Genomic DNA, 23472 nt, shown 5'->3' on the forward strand with positions numbered 1-23472 from the left:
CTGTCCTTTTTGAAAATAGGGTTGCACCATAGTCAGGAACGATCCTTACTGAGTGACCAGCTGTCTTTAGATTGTTGCCAAGGTTTCTCACTGTCTTAAGTATGCACTTCCTCCAGAGGTATTGATTCCTTACAGATTCTTATCATCTCCAAGAAATGCTAGATACAGTCCTTACCTGCTGTTCTGAGCATGGCCTTACACTTAATGCAAAAAATGCAGTGTAATTTCAATTCAGGAACAAAACTTTCCCACTTAACTGGAACCCTACAAGGTCACCACCATTAGAGATCTAGGCACTTTCACTGACAATGAAATGCCCTTCAATTATAATGTTATCAGTTGCAGTACAGAAATCTGTTTTCATTCACAAGTTAATTATGAAAGCAGCAGTTAGCTTTGTCACCTCACAGCAAGATGTTCTCCGGTTCGATTCTCGGCTGGAGCGGTTTCTGTGCAGAGTCTGCATGCTCTCCCTGTGGTTAAATGAGTTTTAAAGACATGCAGGTAGGTGTGTGTGTGTGTGTGTGTGTGTGTGTGTGTGTGTGTGTGTGCACGCACGTTCCTTCTCTGAAGGTTGGGCACCAGGCTTGACACCATAAAAATTCCACTGCCAATTCGATCTGCAGACCAGTGGTCCACTGTGGTGACCCATAACCGGGAAAAGCCGAAAGACATTGCTATATCATCTAGATCTGTAGTGGTCTTAATCCCACTATATTCCTCCCTTATCAAACTGATCCTTGAATATGACGTTTTATTTGGTATATATCCCAGCAAACATCTATCCCAGCTTGACAGAGCTTGATGTTTTCTAACCAACAGAATCAGGAAAATAGGCTCATTTTATTTATCTGTATAGATTAAAAAATCTGTCACTTTATTTGTCTTTTACACAAACTCTTATGTGAAGATCTTTGTCTTGCCTTTTATGCTATGAAAGGTCCTGTTTTACTAGATGATCTCCACCTCAGAAACACTGGTAATGTTAGGATCACTTGTTCCAAAACTTCCAACTTACACTGCAACATAAATAGGACTTCTTGGTGGGACATATTCCTCACACAAAGGATTCAATACATGTGGAACAATCTTCTCTTTCATATTAAATAGTGTAACATCTTAACAAGTTGCTTGCTGATGACTGGATAGATTCACATAAATTTGCCTTGTGAATTGGTAATATGCCCCTTGTTAAGAAGGAAAGTAAATCTACTGACTTTACTTGCCAGGGAGAAAGGCTTAGCTATATAATAGTTGTTCAGATGACTACTTAGGAGCCTAAAAACCTAAATAAATTCATTCTGCATTGCATGGATTCCTTTGTTAAAGCACCAAGAGAATGTAGAGAAAAAAGTATCATTGGGATGCAGAGGAAAAAAGGACAAATGAAACACAGGCATCCCTTCCATTCAAAAAAGACTGTAGCACTAGGGAAGGAGGAAGCTATCATGAGGCAGAGAGACAGAGAGAGAGAGAAGTAAGAAAGCGTACTCTGTAGTGTATAAGTGAACTATGCTAGATAATAGCTTGCCTACATCCACAGCTGTAGGGGTTTGATGATTTTTATGTCTTCCCTACACACACACACACACACACACATATATATATATATATATATATATATATATATATATATATATATGCATACATATCTTGTTTGATGTATGTAGAACAAAAAATAAGTTCCTAGATTCATTCAGCAGGATACAAATTGATTACATTGATAAACATGATAAAAACAGTATTCTTTTCAAAATCAATCAATCAACATACACATTGGGAAGAAGCAATAATAAGCAAAGCTCACAACTTCTGAGATGAGAAAAAGAGCAAAATGTTATTTGCCAAAGTTAAATTTAATCACTATGTTTTTTGGAGATGATCTGCCATTTTCTGAATAGTACATTATGGAATGATCTCCTCAGTCCCAGCTCCCCCAAATGTTATTATATCTATTTGCTGTAAGCAAGATTTTAGTAGTGTGATTTTTTTTTAACCTTTGTACTGTCTCTCTCTTTTGCCATTGCATAGCTAGCCATGGAGTTAGTATATTTATGTAAAGGGGTTTATTAAGGTGCCTATACATGCTTCAAAGATGATGGTTAAAACAGATACTATGTGTCAATCCAGTTCAGGAACTTGCATCACTTTTAATTTTATTTAATTCCAAATGCTAAAACCTATAATTGCTTCTGTAAATGTTGTAAAAATCAACTGTTGATGTATATACTGTGCATATGCATTTCTTTTATGTCACTTTTACTCACTGCTGTTAATTATCATATATATGATCTCAAATGCATATTTGATGTAGTATATGTTTATCACAACAGCGTATCTGATATACTGTATATTTTTCATGTCCTTGTGGCTCAGGTTAGGACAGAAAAGGGACTTTCAACCAGTTATTTACCTACTTAATGTAAATACATTATTATTAATAATAATAATAATAATAATAATAATAACAATAATAGTAATAATGATGATGATAATGATAATAATAATAAATAATAATAACAATAATAATAATGATGATGATAATGATAATAATAATAATAAATAATAATAATAATAATAATAATAATAATAATAATAATAAATAATAATACTAATAATAATAATAATAATAATAATAAATAATAATAATAATAATAATAATAATAATAATAATAATAATATGTCTCTTTTCCCATTCAAAAATCACCAATACCACCACCCACAGGGTCAGCAGCTATGTCTTTTCACTTATTGACTTGTCCACCAACTTCTGATAGAAGACCCTGGTTTTGTATGACTTACATTCATTATAATTGTCTGTCTTATCTTCTATCCATCTTTCATTACAATTTAACATACTGATGCAGTCAGATAAGTCTCTTTTCTGCACTGACAAATGATTCCATCTCAATGCTTGCCCTTGTTCGCTGTTTTTACTGTATGCAATTGTTCTCCATTGTAACATGTATTTCTTCAGACATTGGTTACATGTAACCTGCTGAACTAATGCCATCTCATTGTGTTACTACCAGTTGATTTCTGGGCATCCTCAGGGGCTTAGTATGACTCAGGAGGACTCCCATCTCCTCTCCTGGGTTTTGGAAGCTTTGTTTAGATACTCAGTATCTCTGCTGGCCCTTTAAGATAACCTCCATGAGCCTCCATATTCATTCTTGAGTTCATTTCACTAGCTGTACAGAATGTTACACTGCCTCAGTATCGCTAAGTTCATATGTTAAACATGGATAATAAATTATACTTCTTATTTTGACATATATGAGCAATTAACTCAACCCTTGTTATCTTAATACTTAGGATAAACCCAGTATATGATCAGAAAGACTTACCTAAACACCAGGCTGCTTTTTATTAATTACTAACCTACTGAATGGCTGTAGTCTTCTTAGATCTGTTTTAGAAGATTCAGATTGCTGGGTGATTGATAATAGCCACAGATATGTTTTACTTTTATTTAGTCAAAACTGAATTTTCCTGAACACTTTTGATTAGTGTTACAATGCAAGTAGGTGAAAACTGCAGTCTCATTATCATTTGAAGTGATCTGCTATTGATAGGTGTTAACAATTTTTAGCAAGTTCATTATAATTTATATGCAAATACAGAACAAAAGTATTGCTGGGATAATTCCACACTTTTAACATTTATTACCCCCCCAAAAAAGTGCTACTATCATTCATGAGTATACAAGGTCTAAGAAACTATGTGCACCTACTATTATGGGCTATAATTCAGAGATATGATATGCATTACATGGGGCTACTGCACAGGCATAAAAGTTGGAAACCCACATCTACATTTCAAATGTTACTATGCATTGCAGGCTTCTTTTGTGCCCTGCAATTTCTGTAGATGTAATGACTGCTGTGGAAATGTTTTAGGGTGCAATTTGGAATGCTCAATAGCACACAAAACATAGGGATCTGCAAATGGCGTTACAAGTTCAATGATCTACAGCACTATCATGATGAATAATTAATACCGTGTCCAAGGTCCAGGAAGAAACTACTGCCACTACATCTGCAAACATCTGTAATGGAGAAACATGCAGGAAGCTACACCACTACATTACAGATAGCCATGCACAACTACATTAGAGCTAGCCATACACAACTATATTACAGATAGCCATGCACAACCACATTAGAGCTAGCCATACACAACTACATTACAGCTAGCCATACACAACTACATGACAGCTAGCCATACACAACTACATTACAGCTAGCCATACACAACTAAATTACAGCTAGCCATACACAATATCTCACAAATAAGTTTATATTCAAGCACACTGTTTCTATCTATATCTCTGTTTTTGTATCTTTCTCTATTTATTCTCCACCCCAGATAACCCATGTTTGACTAATACCACAAAGTGTGGAGAAATCAAGCGAGAAGTACATAAAAAATAAATAAATAAAAACAAAAAAAAAACATTTTCAATGGAACTGATTCACTTTATTAAACATTAAGCAGTGGGATGAGGGTTTATGGCTGGTACCAGCTCATCAAGGGTAGGGGTGGAAGCTTAGCTGTCTGTATTGGTCACTTCTGTAGGAGTGTAAGAGTATCAGCCATAGCAAGGAGCCTAGAATACATGTACTGCAACAGCTGCTCCATTCAGTCAGAAGACTTAGTGGTAGTATGCAGTGCCTTCTGGTAGTTACTATGGGCACAGCAGGGAAGTTGCAATAGGTTCATAGCTTCATAGGTTCATAAGAGATTATTAGACTATTGGTCCTAAAGCCTTTACAAGTCTAATCATGTTAATCCAAAGTATCCCCTTTTATTCTTTTGGGTAGTTCACAGAACAAATTTATGAAAAGAGCGGGTCTGTGATCAACACTGGCTACCCCTCTCCATGAGGGACATGGGTGCCACCCCACAGACGAATTTGTGATCTCCCATCCAATTATCTAGGTTGCATTTGAATAGGTCAAAAAAGAGAAAACAAGCAAACAACACAGCCGATGAAGACATTTAATGTACAAAACAAAATAAAATAAGGGTGAGTGCTTTCGTATATGCAATACTTCTTCAGACAAACTAGCAAATACATTAAGCTGCATCAATAAATAGAAAAATCAATTAATAAGTCAGACAAAGTTATTCTGTCAGGGACCCAACTGGCTACTCACCTTGTAATGCAAGGATTAATCCCCAGCTGGGAGAGGTTATCAATGATGCCAGAGTGGGGTATTGTGTCAAAAGCCTTGGCAAGGTCAAGATAGGCTGTGTGCACTGCCTTACCTTTGTCCATGGATTTGGTGACATTCTCAAAGAAGCGTGCCAGGTTTAATAAGCATGATTTACCCTTAATGAAGCCAGACTGGGTTGGGTTCAGCATTTGGAGGTTGCATATGTCCTTGTTGATAAAGTCTATGATAATTCTTTTCATGGCCTTGTAGATGAGGCTAGTTAGACTCATGGGTCTGTAAATCCCAGAGTCAGTTGATGGCCCCCTATGTGCAGGGGAATTACTGATGCTGTTCTCCATTCTTCTGGAACATAGCCAGTTCTCAGGTTATGATTAAAGAGAATGCCAAGTGGGTCCGATAGGTCTTGTTTTAGATTGTTTAATAAGCAACCTGGGACATTATCTGGTCCCATTGAGGTCATGTTTTTAACCTTGGCAAGTGCAGAGATGACCTGTTCTCTAGAGATACTAGACAGAGGGCCGCTGTCAGGTATGCTTTGGGATATGGTAGGTGGGGATAGGGGGGTGAATTTTGTACTGAATCTATCTGCTAGCAGGTTGGCAATATCTTCCAGTGTAGCATGAGTGATCCCATCTACAACCAGTTTGGCACATAGCTGTGCATTCCAGTTTAGACTTCAGACAAATTTAAAGAATGCCTTATGATTATCCTTGGCTAGGAATGTGATTTTAGTTTCATAATTTGCTTTAGAAGACTTTACAAGATTTCTGATTTTCTTGTTTAGGTTTAGGAGAGAACTCTTCCTCTGCAGAGTGATATCCCTCTTGCTTTTGGATAACAGTTTCTTCTTCTTGTTATATAATCTGTTTATACTTGAAGCCCACCATGGTGGCTTGTTTTTACAGGAAGACCTGCTTTTGATCCTATCAGGTACAGCAGTGTTTATGCAGTGACTTAAGTGTTTGTACAGTGCATTTGCATACACTTATGCATAGTGATCATCAATGTCTGATATTGCTGGTGGCATGAAGCTTTGTATACCATCTCTTAGAAGTCTGTAGTTAGCTTTGGTTAAGTTATTTTTATAATTTTTGTTTCTGTAAGGGTGTCATTTCCAGTAGTTACTTCAAATAACACTGATTTGTGGCCTGACCTAACCAGGGAGGGCATCACACATGGGGAGTACAGTGACCCCCCATGTTGGTGAGTACTATGTCCAGAACATTAAAGGCCCTAGTGGGAGTGCAGACTATCTGTTCCAGAGTATTTGTGTTAACAAAGTCCAGGATCTTCTGGGTGAGTGTGTTTTTACTCATGTATGTCCCCCAGTCTATGGAAGGATAGTTGAATTCTCCCATGACTAAGGTGTTGGGCTGTATGGCAAGGGATTCCAGTAAATCGAGGTAGGTGGTGTGCTTATCCTGGATCATGATAAGGGATCTATAGCTATCAATGATATGGGTTGGTACTTTCCAATAGTTAATTGGACATGGAGTAGTTTGAGAGAGTCATGCTGTTTGACTAGTCTCGAAGTGTATTTGGTTTTAATGAAGATGGATACACCTTCGCCTTTGGTTCCTTTATGCACATTTGGAGGTTTGAACATGTAGAAGTCATTGTAGCCTTGCATGGCCAGGGTGATCTCAGTGCCCTTGAACCATGTCTCGGTAACCAGACAAATGTCAGCATCCTCCAAGGTGAGTAGTGCTTCCAGGAAGTGAAGTTTCATGTTTAAACTTCTTGCATTAAGCAGCACAATCCTGAATTTGTTTCAGATAGGTTTTATTACATTGGAAAATCTGTTGTTTTGATATTGCCAAAAAAAGGCACTATGGGAGAGGCAAAGGCCTTTGCCAGTATCCAAAAGCCATAATGGGGACAGGTGCAGACCATCTCTAGCAAAGCAGTGAGGTCTGTCTACCATATCCTCCCAGGCTGACAGATACTAAATCCCCCTGGACTGACACTGGAAGCTAAGTCATTTGCAGAAGTCATTAATTTTTTTGTTTATATTGTGGCATTTTCCTGGGTGAGAGAAGGATACTGCTTAGAGCTAGAGACATACCTGCCTGGGACTTCAGTGCACTTGTGATTTGTCAGATCCTGTCTCCTAATAAGCAGCTGACTGTTACCTTCTGCTTGTCCAGTCTGGTGAGGGGGACATCTGTGTGTCTCACTATGGAGTCACCAATAACCAAGACATTTGATGTTTTTTGCCCTAGGGGCTTATTTGTTGAGACATGGCTATGCGTGTCGATATGTGTAGTGGTTTCTTTTTGCTTAGTGGTCAGTGTGGGTGGTGTGCATTTAGGAGGGATCTGTTCTTTTGGTAGGCTTTTAGTGAGTACCTCCATGTATGTGGGTTTATGTGTCATAACCTTATTTTGTGTGAGAGGTGAGGTTTGTGTGAAAGGTAAAGCATGTGTGCTGACAACCTGTTTGATGTCTAGTTTGTTTTTACATGAGAGAATTGACTACATTTCTCCAGTGTATTTGATCTTTCATATAGGGCGTTAGTTTTTTTTATGAGTAAATGGTTGTCAGTATACATGAAGCAGTTGCTACATTGCCTCAAGATGCCCATATCAATCAAGCTGGCAGGAGTAATGATGGGAAACTGCCATCCACTGTGGCAGGATTGTTTCTGGATGTGATGTTTTCTGAAGGAAATGGGCTAGCTAGACGTAGGAGCTTGGCTTCACTAGTGAGCTAGTTTGACTTGGAGTAGCAAAGGAAGTGCGTGTATAGTAAGTCGTGGATAATGTGTGAGAATGTGATTAGAGTGCAACATGTGTTGCCCTTTACTCAGCAAGGAAGCTTTTGGGGGGGGGGTTCCCAGGTGTTTCCATCTATACAGGGCACTGACAAACTCTGTTGCACAGTACACAGCAATGAGCAAATTCAAGTCTTGTATACAGGCACAGTTAAACAAGTTTTTAACACAGCTACCAAGGGGAAAGCCTCAAACTGAGCCTTTCTTCAGCAAACCCCAGCTCAGATTAATCCTGAGCTCACCACTTCTGCCACAAGGGTGCAGGGAGGCCCTCTTAATGTATGGTGTAAGAGTACAGTGATACTAAACAGTCTAAATTCAGCAGGTCTGAATCTAGCCTATGCTATATTAGGCAATGAAACACAATTTCAAAGTGGAGAGTAAAAGCAGTCACAAGCAGGTAAAATGAAGCAGTAATTCAGTTAAATGCAGCTAACAAAGTGCAGTGGTGACTTAAAATATACTTATTAAAAAAAAAGGCTAATGTAGTGTCTTGTATAAATAATGGGTATCTAAGTAAAAATTCAAATTCAGTTTCCAAATATACAGATTTGAAGTTTAATAGACATAAACTAAAAGTGAAAACTGGTTAAGTGCTTTCATCCCTAAAAATCAGTACATTGAACTAGTTTAAATAGCTTGTTAAACAAATCACGTGATGTAAATTATCCAATAGTAGTCAAAATAAATTAATTCATTGTGCATCAATATTAGCTATACCGTGTAAAAAAAAATATATAAAAATATATGTGGAAAATACCATCAAGGGGGTTGTTTTGTTAAAATAATCTGTGAATAAATGTGTAAATAACAATTTGTTTAAAAATTGTCTAAATATGTTTAAAAAATTGTCTGAATATATTTAAAAAAAATCACCATACAGAGAATTTATCTGGCAGCTCAGATTTAATGCATCTAATAATCAGGGCTTAACCTATACTCAGATGTAGAACTGCCAGATTATGATGAATTTTTAAATTGAGTTTGAATTTTTTCTTGGTTACCTGTTATTTATTTATACAAGACACTACATGAGCCTTTTATCTTTTTTTGTTTGGTTTACTGGTCTGTGGCTGCACAGTCACATGCTAGAAGTGGTTGGTGTTTCATCCTTATTTTTAATTTTTCTTCAGTGGATGCCTTGGATTTCAGTGTAGATGCACTCCAGACCTCTGATTAAAGTTGTCAAATGTTGAGGAGTTCGGATAAATTGAACGTAAATCCCCACAAAAGTGAGACTTATATACAGGCAAATTTAAACATTTTTTAACACAACTACCAATAGGAAAGCCCATAACTGAGTCTTCCTCCAGCACTCTCCAAATCAGATGGGTCCTGAGCTACACTACACACTTCTGCCACAAGGGTGAAGGGAGACCCTCTGAATGTAAGACGGCTGGTTTAAGAGCACAGTGATACCAAACAATCTAGATTCCGCAGGTCTGCATCTAGTCATTGCTATGCAAGGCAAGGAAAAACAATTTCTAGATGGGAAGGAGTAGATGGGAGAGTCACTTAAAGGTCAAATTAAGAGTGTTTACTAGTATACTATTAGATGACCTGCAATGGTACCACCCTCTGCACAAACTGGCAGCTTTTCGAGGAGCTGTGAACAGTGAGAGACTATGGAGACTGTTTTCTATAGATGATTTTAAACTGGAGAGGTTTGCTTATATGCAAGCATGGGGAAGCTTTTATACCAGCAGGATGAAAGACTTTTACAGAGTTAAACCCTCGGGCCATTCAGATAAATGCTTTACAGCAGAGGTCAGAATTCTTGCAATATCAGGAACATGGCCTCAATGGGACCTACTTAACATACAAGGCCATGTCAAGCCCAGAGCTGTTGGACACGCTACATTTAAAGAAATCCCAATCCCTCAGAGCCACACGCTCCAGGGATCTAAACCTTGTCATCACAATAAACAGAACATGCTGGAGGGATAGGTTCATGACCCAGAGACTCCCCAGACTCTGGAATAGACTGCCCATACATGTCAAGCAGAGCACCTCTTTGGCCCTCTTCAAAAGGAATCTTGACGATTGGATGGGAGAAAGGAAATTCATCCCAGGGATCATGTCAGTTGCCCTGCTAGACAAGGGTCCAGGGAAGTAAATAGTGTGGGAAGAAATAGCCAGGGAATTGTTATGGCTAGGCTTGTATAGGCCCTAAGGCCGATAGCCTAGTACCAACCTATGAACCTATGAATCCTTGGAAATAAGGTCACTAACCCTGAGAAATGGTCACAGCACACAAAACCTTTGCAAAACCTAAAAATATTTTGGCAGACTCAAGAGAACAAAATGCCTTTCTCAGTATAAGACTAGTGTGTTATTCATACAGCGTATTATGCTATATTGCATTTATTGAATAATTTCTTCTACTGGCTTTGTGTGCTGGCTGTTTTTGGTGTTTGCTTTATTACCTAAATGCCCATGTTATCATCCTTAGTATACCTAGTTCCTCATATTAGCATTAGGGGAGCCCATGTACATTGTTCCATGAATGTGTATGATTATTGTTAGACCAGGCAGTGTGAGCAGTCAGTTAACAGTGCGTCTTACCTGTCAAAGTTAGTTCTATGAGTTCCTTGACATGTACAAGGCTGATTTTCTTTATTCAGGTGCATACCATTGTGTGAGAAAATGAAAACTTACTATGAAAAGACGAGTTACACTTTTCAAACAAAATTTCATAGTACCGTAGGAGCTGTGGCTTATTATTGCAATCTAAAGATCCTCCTAGTTTCGTAGCATGTAACTACAACCTGAATGCTGTCTTATTGCTTATGTTCTAGGGTGTTTGGCATGCATTTCCTGAGTCTCACAAATGAATCGAGTGGAATCTTAAATAGATACAGAGGCCTGCTTTCACAAACTGCTATACCATTCTTAAAGCAGATCCTACAAGTTTCTGTTTCTCAAAACTATTCCTTTTGTATACATTGTTAAAGCCAAGTTGAAACTATTTTTCTTTTATATCTTGTTGATTACAGAGAAGAATATACTGCAAGATTTATTTGTTGAAATAATGGAAGATTGGTGCATGCTCTAAATATAAAACACATTTTTTTTTCTTTAATGATCTTAACACTATTTTGAGCAAACCATATAGAGTAAAATCTCTGGTTATAGTCCTATTTCATGTAGCCCTTGAATTTATTTATTTATTTTTTTTTGCAAAGCACATCTTTATATGTTCAAACCTCATGGGCAGATAGTTTGTCTTATACTTTTATAATGCAGTTGTGATTTAGTGGTTCATTTTATGAAATCTGAAAGTCAAAATAACAGTGCTAATTTAAAATTGCGACAAGAAATATCTGAATGATTAAGATGTTTGAAAGGCATGCAGTAAGTATATTGGACACTAAATTGCCATAGGTGTGAGTGTACTTTTGTGTGTGTGTGTGTGTGTGTGTGTGTGTGTGTGTGTGTGTGTGTGTGTGTGTGTGTGTGTGTGTGTGTGTGTGTGTGTGTGTGTGTGTGTGTGTGCGCCTCTGTATGTTTGGCATGAAAGAGCAACAGTAGTATGGCTAGTCAGCTAGAGCTATGAACATTGTTTATATATTTATTTTATTTATTTACATTTGTTGACCGGGAGTGTCTGAGTAGGTCCATTTTCAGCGGAGGTCTGGGGAGAAAAGCTCCACAGTTAAAATAAACAGACAGTAGTTACATTGGATTACATAGCGATTAACAATTTAACATAGCAATTAATTACAAACATATTTACAGATGAAGAACATAATACATCAGTAGACAACTAGGATCTTTATCTGCGAAGTACATAACAGACATTAACAAATGTTACAATAAGAAGTTCCTGCTGTATAATAAGTACTAGGCTTATGAGCATCTGAGCTTGCTATAATCAAGGTAGTTAGTGGGGTGGAAAGAAAGGTAGTGGTTAGATGGGGTGGGTGATATTAGAGTGGGAGTTGCAAGGGCATAGCCAGCATGTTTTTAGGTGCGCTTTTAGTAAAGTTTTGAAGTGGGTGCATGATGGTATGGAGGTAATTGTGGGTGGGAGGAAGTTCCATAATTTGGCTATGGCACAAGAGAATAGTGCATCACCAGCAGAGTTATTGGCTTTAGTGATCTGCAAGTGATTTTTGTTGCTGGATCTTAGTGGTCTGGTAGTGCGATAGGGTTGGAGTAGATTCTGGAGGGATGGGACATTTAGTGGATGGTTTATTAGTTTGTGGGCGAGTGATAGTTGATACCATTGAAGGAGGTGAGGGAGTTCAAGCCAATCCAGTTCAGCAAGTGAGAGACAGTGGTGACTGCAGTAGGATGCCCCTGTGGCAAATTTGGCGATTTTGTTGTAGCAGGTCTCTAGCTTGTTTAGATTGCATTGCCTTAGGTTGGTATATATTGGAGAGGCATAAAGTAGGGTGGAGATAAGGTGGGAATTTGCTATTGAAATCTTTGTTGCTTTGGTGAGAAGTTGCTTATTTCTGTATAATGCTACTACTTTTTTGTGGACTTTTTTTATGGTCATGGATATGTGAATGTCAAATTTTAGTTTATTGTCTATTTCCACTCCTAGCAATTTGGTGTGTTCAGTTGGGTATATAGTGGTCTTGTCTTTTGCTGTGATGTTAAAGTGAGAGTTGTTTTGAGTACGTTTGGTGGGTTGGAATATGAGTAGTTTAGTTTTGTTTGGGTTGAGTATTAATTGGGCATCGGATAACCAAGTTTCAACAGAGGAAAAGGCTTCCTGTGTGACTTTTTGCAGTTTGGGTAGGGACTGGGCTGAGCAGATGATGGTTGAGTCATCTGCGTATTGTATGAGTGTGCCATGTTTGGTGGCATAGGCTAGATTATTGGTGAAAACAGAGACGCGTAGCCATCCAAGGAAGGATCCTTGGGGAACCCCTATGGAGACAGGTAGTTGGGGAGATATGTCATTCTGCCATACAATGGATTGTTGGCAGTCAGACAAGTAACTCTGAAACCAGTTGGTGACTGATTGAGAGAAGGATAGGTCATTGAGGACAGAGATGAGTTGTTTGTGTGGGACCATGTCAAATGCTTTAGATAGGTCTAGGAAAGTAGCAGAGGAGAGATAGCCATTGTTTTTATGCTGAAGGATAGTGTTAGTAAAGGAGAGTAAGGCAGTGGTGGTGCTATGGTTTGGTCAGAAACCATGCTGAGTATTGGAAAGGAGGTTGTTAGTAAAGAGGTAGTCTGAGACCTGAGAATGTATGCATCTCTCTAGTATTTTGGAGAGTGGAGAGAGAATAGCTATGGGGCGGTAATTGGTTAGTTCTGTGGAGGGGCCGTCCTTGTGGAGGGGAATTATATGTGATACTTTCCACAGTGTGGGAACGTAACTTTCTGACAGAGATTGGTTAATCAAGATGGATACTGGGTAGGCCAGAGCATCAGCTGCAAGTTGTAGGTATTCACTTGGGAGGTTATCTGCTGCTAATTTGGTGGGCTTAAGTTTAGTTAAGAGTTTTTTTATGTTGGAGGTAGGTACAGGGGAAAAAGAGAAGGCAGTGGGGAGATTACTAGTTGAAGGTGTGGATTGGAGGGGAGGGGGGTTGTGTTGTTTAGCTAGTGATAGTATGGTTTGTGTGAAGTGTGTGTTGAATGGGGTAGCAATATTTTTGGAGGAGTGAGGGATGTTAGGAGGAGGGGTACTGACTTTACCTGGGTGGAAGATGGAGTTTATGGAGGACCAGAATTGTTTGGGGCTGTGTTGGGAGGAGTCTAGGGCAGACTGGTAGTATTGGAATATGTCCTGTTTTATTAGCTTTTTAACTCTATTGCGTAGTTCTGGAAATTTCTGTCTAGTTGATGGGGTCTTGGTTTTGCACCAGTGCTCCCAGGCTTTATCCCTGTTTTTCATTTCTGACTTAGTGGTTTTCTGTAGCCATGGGGAGGGTTGTGCTTTCGTTCTGGAAAGTCTTATGGGGGCATGGTAATTAAGGATGCCCAGCAAGGTAGTATTAAAAAATTCAACTGCGTCATCAAGACTGAGGTACTTTAGGGGATGCCAGTTACATTCTTTGAGGGATGAGATGAATGTGAGTGGGTTAAAGTTTAGTTTTTTACGTATTTGATGGTAGATGACAGGTTTAGCTTGGTATAGGTATTTTTTGAGTAGGAATGTTGGGGAGTGATCACTGAGGCAATCTGATAAGCAGCCTGTTATATATGACTGGGGGCTCTTACTGACTAGTATCCAATTCAGGGTAGTGTGCTTGCTGGAGTTTTTATTTATCCTGGATGGTGACTGGACTATTTGGGTGAAGCCATGAAGGTTTATATGATGGGTTGGATTGTTGCCAGAACAGGATTGCCAGTCAATATTGAAATCACTTAAAATTATAGTTTCTTGGGGGAGATGGTGGGTAGACCAGCTGAGGAGGTTTTCTAGTGGAGGGATGTTTTGGCCAGGTGGGAAGTAGCATCCAATTATGTTGATGGTTTTGTTTTGGTTTATTTTGAGGTTGGTATATATTATTTCTTCATTGCCTATTTGTGGAGCTGATGATTTTATGATCTGGATGTTTAGAAGCTGTTTAAATATTACAGCTACACCGCCTCCTTTCTTGTTTAGCCGGTCTACTCTTAGTATGCCGTAACCGGTAGGGAGTATTTGCTCACTGGTCATGTGAGGTTTTAGCCAGGTTTCTGTCAGGATGACTATATCTGGGGAGTACAAGTCTATGATGGCATGGAGTTCATGGACTTTGTTGGATATACTTCTAATATTTAGGCTTAGTAGAAGGAAGTCACTTGGCTTTCTATTGGATGCGATATGGGAGAAGTTGTGGTTTCTAGTCTGATTATGAGGATTGGGGTTGGAGATGGTAGGGTCAGGGTTGGGGTAGATGTCTCCATTTAGGGCTAGTTTTGATATGCATGAGGTTATTAGTTTTCTCAGTTTTTGAATGTGTTTGTTTATTAGGGAAACTTTATGATTGTACTCTGTGGGTAATAGGCATGGTGGGTAGGTTACTATTTTAAGTTGTAGGGATGCTTTATGTTTGAGTAATATAGTTGGTAGAATATGCGGGTGGTGCATAGGGATGATTCTTGAGTTGCTGGGAGGGGAGCTGAGTGAGAATGAGACATGAGTGGTGGTGTGAGTAGTAGTACAGTGGTAGTGGTTGAGTGGGGGAATAATGGAGCTTTGTTAGGATGTAAGATATGCAGTGAGCATAGGTAAGGTATGCTTGTGCATGTTAGTTGAGGAGGTGTGATAGTAGTGGGAAAATGGAGGAGGTAGTGTTAGGTTAGTGCTGTGGTTGGCTATTGGAAAGATGGGAGGGGTTTGTGAATGTAATAAAGGTAGGGCCACTGGGGGTGGGAGGGAATAGGGGGCAGGGTGGGGAGCAAAGCGGGTAGAGACCCTGTTAGTTGCTCTTATGAGGGGGCTGGAAACAATCAGTTAACAGAGTAAACTGATAAATGAGCATATGATAGTGACAAAGGGTGGTTGTAGTTTTAAAAATGGTGCCTGCCACAGGTAATATTTATTAACTTTGGGATTAGCTTAAGGTAATAAACAGGGAAGGGGGAGGGGGAGAACAAGGGTGTGAGCAGGCAGTTCTTTTGTACTGCTGCTAATGAACCAAAACAAAGACAAGTCTGTGTTTAAGAAACAATCAGAATTGACCAAGGACTGCTTTGAAACTGTAAGTCATTTCTTAACCATTTCTCAGGTGGAAAAACAGAATAACCTTGTATCAGTAGGCTACTGTGGTCTCAGTTTAAATTAACAAACACACAGTATTGATCAGTTATGGATACTATTTGCTAACAGAAGGGAATAAGAGAGAAAGTGGAAAATGAGTGTGTGTGTGTGTGTGTGTGTGTGTGTGTGTGTGTGTGTGTGTGTGTGTGTGTGTGTGTGTGTGTGTGTGTGTGTGTGTGTGTGTGTGGGGGGGGGGGCTGCTTACAAGCTAAAGCAGAGTGCTCTCCAGGGGAAAATGAATATTGGCTCAAACACGTAGACACATACTCAAAGTTAACTTTAGCTGTTACCGCAGTTGAATACTTAAGAGTGGTGTTAGGTCTAGAAAAGAAGAGCACAGAGAGGAGTAAGCACTTTTGAGATGGTAAAGATATATTATAAAGATTACAAAAAACAAACTGAGCAAATAGCTACTGTAACTACTAGTATATGCAGATACTGAGCCAATTGGAAAAACATCTGTTAGAAGAAACCGCATCAGACAGTTATGCAGTCACAGATAAAAATATAGCGAGCAGCACTCTGTCCTGGGTCTCTAATGTGATTTTATCCACCAGTAACAGCACAATTATATAAAAGTAATTAGACACCATTATGAGCTGTCTACACACAACACATTTACATGAATAACATTAGTGAACAAGGTGCAGCTATGCAAATAGACCATACTAGTATACTAAAAACAACTTGGTGCAGACAAAATGCTAGCATGGCATAGTAACTTACAATAATAAAGAATAAATCATATTAGATGTCTAACACAATTCAACATAAACATATACAACTGTAAAATATTGGCTACAGATGATTGTCACTGTTGAAGTGACATCCCAACCCCATGTGCATAAATGGGAAAAAGGGGTTACGGATAGATGATGGATGGATATCCAATAAAATTATGGAGAAAGAGTGTATGTATTCCCATAGGTATCTACTAGGTAATAGTCAAGGTAGCTCGTTTGTAGCTTCACTGCAATTCACCTTACATGCTACCCCTATCCATGAGGGTTTGCTGGACAAGACTAGGAACATACTTGAAGTTACCCATACAATCACCCAGGTTGTGTTTGAAGAACAAGCGGGAAAGGTTTTGGAAGAGTATTCTGTTCCAGAGGAGAAAAATTCTTTCAGTAAAGTGACAATCATGCCAACAGGCTCAATTTATGTTTCACTGAAAGTCAAGTTTCTTGTACACATGTTCATGGCGCTGCTGGTTTTGCAAATATGAAAGAGGTCATTCAGCATAGAGTCATTTAAGGCACTGAAGGCCAGGCAGAGGTCACCCCTAAGGAGTCAGTATGACAGAGACAGAGAGAGGGAAGTGTGATAGAGATCTAAATTGTTTCTTTTAGAAAGTGGAACTCAGGGCCTTGATTTTCATTGTGTGAAAATATTTGAGTCTCTTGAAGTGGGTCATATGTCTGGACAGGTAGATTTCAAAGGAAAACTGTATCAGTTATGAACCTAGTAATGGAACAGTGGTGAGGCATGATAACTTCCATGGACATGGAGGAAATACCCTTATTAATCAGGTGAGCCAAATAAAAGGATTTCCTAGCAACCACAGTTACAATATGGTAAAATGAGAGCTTAATATTGACAAATATGCCCAGCTGTCTAATGAATGTATCTATTTTGAGGGAGGTACCATTATTTCTTTTTTAGAATCTAGGGTGTTCCTTTTTGCCAAAGGATACAGCACAAGGGCACCTGCAGGCAGGTGCAAGGGGGTGCAATTGCACCACCCTAGAATCGGCTGGCCAGGAGATTAAGTTACTTCTAATTAAAAAAAAAAAATTAAAGACGTTCTTCTTTAATGACACCCTTTGCATCCAGTCGCATAGATGGAATAGGTGCTTGTGACCTGTTTTCATCTTCTCCAATGGTTTACTTCTTCATCTTCCACATTTGCACGCAGAGTTTGAATTCCAGAAGACATGTGGTCTGGGGACAAGTGTACAAGTGAGAGGTGTGTGTGTGTGTGTGTGTGTGTGTGTGTGTGTGTGTGTGTGTGTGTGTGTGTGTGTGTGTGTATGTGTGTGTATGTGTGTGTATGTGTGTGTGTATGTGTGTGAATGTGACAGATTTAGTCACGTCTATTGATAATCTGTGCAAACAATCATCCCAGCTGCAAATGTCATGGTACCTTTCACTACTCAGCATGGAAACATTGTACTGCATAACAGAATGGAGATAAGTGATACACACGTTTTAAGAGACATGTTTTCAAAGAATGTGGAAAGAATTTGCTAGATTCTTGAAAATACTATCATCTGTAACAGTAAAAGAAACTGAAGCAGATAAACTTAAAATAAGTATAAACTGTTAAGCTAAATGAAAGATGTGTTAAAAGCGGTAGATCTGAATTTTTTATTGCAAGGAAGATGTCTTTTAAATGAAGGTACACTCGCATTCTTGGGTACCTTCTTATATCATCGCTAATAACCCAAGTTCACTTCGAAGTGTAATAGGCACATGATCTCTGCTTGAAAAGCCTTCATCAAATCACATTATAAGCTGTCCTGCTAAAACACAGTCAAACATAGAAACACACAAAGTCATACACGCATATACACACACATGTGCACACATACACACAAGCACCCACACATGCGCATACATGCAAACAGACATACATACACATGCATGTGCACACCTACATTCATGCACATACATGCACACACACACAACTAAAGTCTACAGACTGTATAACTTGATTTTCTAGGACATGAAAAACTGCTGTTCAAATGAGCTGGGAATTTGAGGAATGCGGCCACTGAATCTTTTGTCATTCAGTTGCTTGAAGCATGCACTGTCTAAGCTGTTGCTAACTTCATGTACTATCCTCTTAAGTATGTCCTCTGGGATGTCAGGATGTTTAGTCACTCATTATCTGAAGCGGCACATCAAGACATTTGAGCTTTAGACTTCATAACCTTTAGAAAATGCATACTAATGCAAAACTTGTTGTTCTGTCCACTTTCCAAGGAAGTATGTGTGTACCTCACAATGGTACAGATTTTCACAGACTGTCCAGATTTTTGCCTTATATTTTTGGTTTGTTCCTCACAGAAATTTTTTTTTGTTTTTTGTCAAATCACTAGGATGAGCTAAGGATTAAAGTTACTAAATAATGACATGCATTTGAGTTTCAGACTTCATGTGATTCAGAAAATGCATTTTAACACACTTTCTAAATGTGTCCCTAGTTTTTGGCCTTTATCCTCAAGATTATAACAGGCTTTGTTCAGATTTCTTGTACTAAGAGATTGAGAAGTGTGTGTGTGTGTGTGTGTTTGTGTGTGTGTGTGTGTGTGTGTGTGTGTGTGTGTGTGTGTGTGTGTGCGTGTGTGTGTGTGTGTGTGTGTGTGTGTGTGTGTGTGTGTGTGTGTGTGTGTGTAAGAGGGAGGTAGCATACCCCTCAGCTGTCCATATTTTTGCAGAATGTCCAGATTTTTTAACCATATTCCTCCTAAAAAGGATTGAAGTTGCTAAATAAGGACAGATATTTGAGTTTTAGATGTCGTATCCTTTAGAAAAATGCATAGTAGCATAAATCCTGTTATTCTAGCAATGTTCTAAGTTCATGAGAGCAATATTTATAATATGTCCCTATTTATTTTAGGCTTTGTCCAGATTTCTTGCACTAAGAGGTTAAGGTGTATGAGAGAGAGTGAAATGCCCTAGTTAGAGTTAACAGGCGGAATTTATTTTCAAGTGCATTTTCAAGGAATTGTGAGCTTCAAGGGAAGAGATGTTTACTGCTGCTCATGTTAAATCTGCTTAAAATGTGCAGCTGTTGTGTTTATCAAATGGTATCACTATTGTGGTATAGAATTTTAAAATAGTGTTAGTAGCACAGCAGGTAGCATACTTGCATCTTAATGCAGAGGGCTATAGGTTCTACTCCCACATCATGTAGATTTGTATTTTAAGGTGGTGGAGTGGTGCAGTCCTAAGTATGTTCTCCTTTGGATGAGATGCCTAATAACTATGAGCTTGTTTTTCAACTTACCACCCATTCCCTATAGTAATATACCAGCTTACCATTTTTTTTAATGTAACATAGGCAATTTATTCTTCAAGGGCAGCAGGCATTGAATTTGTTGATGAAACAATGAAATATAAAGTTGTTTTCTAGCAACAAACTCTTCATTAGTTTCAGATCTGTATAATGTGGTATTATTCAGATGACTTTTACTTCTGCAGAGATTGTGCATATTGCCTGATATTGGTGGATTGTAATGACAGAAGTTTAAGTGGCCTTTATGGTTGAAGTGTTCTGAATTGGGCAGCTTGTCATAACTGGTTCATATGTTTTGTTTCATTGCTTATTGGAAAAATGTTCAAAATTATAAATGTAAAACACTCTAACAAGTGGTGCTGTATTATACAAGGTATAAAATTCAATTATTATATATTATAATTAATACAATCAGGAAGGTGAATCACAGTACATTTGCATGGTCCTAAAAATGTGTGTAAGGGGGCCTATGATTTGAACATAGCCCAAAGGTAAACCTAACCCTCTACTGGCCAGATGCATTCTCTTTGAATGTGGGTTTCAATGCTGTTTCAGTGAATGTGAGCTTCAAAGGCAGAGAAGTTTTAATGCTGTCTGTTTTCATTGTAAGACTATTACTTTATTTAGAAAATGTCTCAGTGTTTGTGCTATAAAATTTGAAATAAATGTTGTAAATAAAATCCAAATATCTTTAGTCATTGTAGAAGAAAAGTATAAAACAGTATTCATACTGAGAATTTTGAACAGTGTTTATGATTAGGTTCATAGGTTAGTACTAGGCTAACTACTCTTGTGGGCCTTTTCAAACCTAGCCAATCACCCCATGTGAGAATCAAATCCTGCACCTTGTGTCTATAAGGTAAACACCTTAACCATTATGCCATCCTCCCACCCCATGGCAACTGGGAAGAAATAGCCAAGTAATGGGACACTGGAATGATTGCATGTGTGTGTGTGTGGGGGGGGGGGGCTGTGTGTGTGGGGGGTGGCTGTGTGGTGGGGCTCTGAGTTTGCACCCCCCTGCAAAAAATCCTGTAGGCTCCCTTGATACAACACTACATTTTTTAGCATTTCACTTGAGATCATGGTCATAGCAACATTTGTTTCCACATGTTAGATCTTCTTGTAGAATCTAGGAGTCATCAGGGTTGTTGATGATAGTTCCAAGTTTACAAGTTTAGCCAACAAAGACCTTTAATCTTAGCTTGGATGCCAGAGAAGTAAATAGTGAACAACAGTGGCCCAGTACAGACCCTTGAGAGACACCGCTGTTAATGATGGTCATTGAGGAGTGTATCCCCTGATTATCAGTTGTAGTATATGAGCTTATTAATAATAAGGAGAATGTCATCTACATAAATTGATGCATTGTTTATGAAAGATTTTGCAAAGAGAAATACATGCCTAAAGCGAAAACTCCTCAAGGTGTTCAGAAATCTGTGTCATATCTGTGTACAGTGAGCTTTTTTCTGTTTTCATCTAGTTTCACAGAATGCAGTTAGATCTGCATCCCAAATACAGTTTAAGTAGAAAAGCAAGACTATAAGGTGTATAACTAGTCCCTTGATCCACAGACTGTGAATCTAGCTGAAAAATAATGGCTTATGTTTCAGAATACTCCTCCATGTATATTTTATCTGAAAAAGAAAGAAACAAGTAAAAGTTAATAAACTGCTATCTATAATAGTGTTAGAGGCACAGCATAGGCAGTCTTTTGCAGCACTTTATTAGTAATGGATCTGATAACAGTAAAGGTGTATATTAATAAATGTGCAGCACTCTACAGTGAATGTAGATAGGCTTTCATTTGTTTCAGGCAATTTGAAATATTTAAAAATATCACCACTTTTAAAAAAATACATGCATTGTCATTAAAAGCGAATTGGCTATAATAAGGAAAAATAATAGTATTGCTTGTACCACTGTTAATAAAAACACTGACCAGAAGAAAGGATTGGTTTGTGGATACATCAGAGAAGAATGGGAAACCATCTTGAAGAGGAGGAAGAGAGATATTCTTGTTAAGCTCTATTTATATTTCACATGGATGACAATACTTTAAAATAAACAGTCCCTCATAATACCTTATGACAGACGATTTGAACATTGTGGAAATGTGTCTGGATTTTGTCTAGATTCTGAATGGTTTGATACCAGCTATCCCTTTCTTTTACATTAAAACATTGTTTAATAGTGAAAATATTCTGCATAACGTTATACATGGAAATTTCAGACAACAGATCAAAAACATTTAGATTTAAAGGATATATATGGTACATATGTAAAGGGGAAATTTCAAATGTTTTGCTTGACTATATTAACTGAACAGATTCAGTATAGTGATTTAAATTTTATCTGGACAAACACAAGAAATTAAAATTAATTGCTGATGTGTAAGGTTCATGTGATTCAAGTGTTCTGCATTCCTAATTTTTGTATTGTAGTTTTGGAAGGTGATATCAGCAAGCCTTTTAAATGCTACAGCTAATTTCAATAACTTTGTTTTATTAAAAAATATTATTATTATTGTTATTATTTTTAGGTGCGTTTGGAATGGCCAACAGATCTTGCTGTAAATCCCATTGATAACTCCTTGTATGTCCTGGAGAACAATGTGATTTTGCGTATCACAGAAAACCATCAAGTTAGCATCATTGCAGGGCGACCTATGCACTGCCAGGTTCCTGGAATAGACTACTCTCTAAGTAAACTAGCCATTCACTCTGCCCTTGAATCTGCCAGTGCAGTTGCTTTATCTCACACCGGAATTCTTTATATTGCTGAAACAGATGAGAAAAAAATTAACAGAGTTCGTCAGGTAACAACAAATGGAGAAATTTCACTGGTAGCTGGTGCATCTTTGGACTGTGACTGCAAAAATGATGTCAACTGTGAGTGCTACTTCGGTGATGATGGCTATGCTACAGATGCTAGTTTGAATTCCCCATCATCCCTTGCTGTGGCCCCTGATGGTACTCTCTACATTGCTGATCTAGGGAACATCCGTATCAGAGCTGTAAAAACTAATAAACCCATTCTCAATGCCTTCAACCAGTATGAGCTAGCTTCTCCCAGAGAACAAGAGCTCTATATCTTCAATGCAGATGGAGTCCACCAGTACACTCAAAGCCTGGTTACAGGAGAACACTTATTTAACTTCTCGTACAATGCTGATGGCGACATTATTGAGGTTGTTGACAACAGTGGCAACTCTATTAAGATACGCAGAGATGCTAATGGCACACCTCGAAGCTTGCTAATGCCAGATAACCAGATTATAACCTTCACTGTAGGCAGTAATGGTGAGATGAAGTCAGTGTCGACACAGAAGCAAGAACTGGGTGTCATGACTTACCATGGTAATACAGGTCTCCTAGCTACAAAGAGTGATGATACCAGCTGGACTACTTTCTATCAGTAAGTGAAATGGTTCTACTTGTTATGATTCATTTTGTGTTTTAGTGAAGTTTCTGCTTCCTTTCAAAGACTTGTACTTTTTGTTATTTGCATGCGAAGTACAGTACAGTGTCACTAAATACAGTGAGGGAAAGCTAAATATTTGAAGAGACATTTAAATTAACTCCTATAACAGTATAAGGCTAAGTAGTATAAGGCTAAGTATGCACTGATTCCCTTATTTCAACTAATGTAAATGAATGTCATGTAATATGTTTTTTCTATTCTTTGCATGCCTTCGATCATGTCAGTATAATGTGCTTTCTGGACCATGGAAATCTTAAAAAAATAATATATCGTCAGAAATTTGAAAATATTTCTTTTT

General features: G+C 38.3%; 1 protein-coding gene across 5 annotated transcripts in view; it reads left to right on the forward strand.

Annotated features, from left to right (window-relative positions):
- The window catches only part of TENM2 (teneurin transmembrane protein 2), a 1770657-nt gene that overhangs the window by 1598314 nt on the left and 148871 nt on the right, over positions 1-23472 (forward strand). For all 5 annotated transcript variants that reach the window (XM_044069584.1, XM_044069586.1, XM_044069585.1 and 2 more), the window contains one exon: positions 22234-23108. In XM_044069584.1, the coding sequence (XP_043925519.1) occupies positions 22234-23108 (875 nt within the window). The remainder of the gene's footprint in view (positions 1-22233; positions 23109-23472) is intronic.

This window comes from Protopterus annectens, chromosome 4.part0 (assembly GCF_019279795.1).
Source record: "Protopterus annectens isolate FY-2018-M chromosome 4.part0, PAN1.0, whole genome shotgun sequence".
Lineage (NCBI taxonomy): Eukaryota > Metazoa > Chordata > Ceratodontiformes > Protopteridae > Protopterus > Protopterus annectens.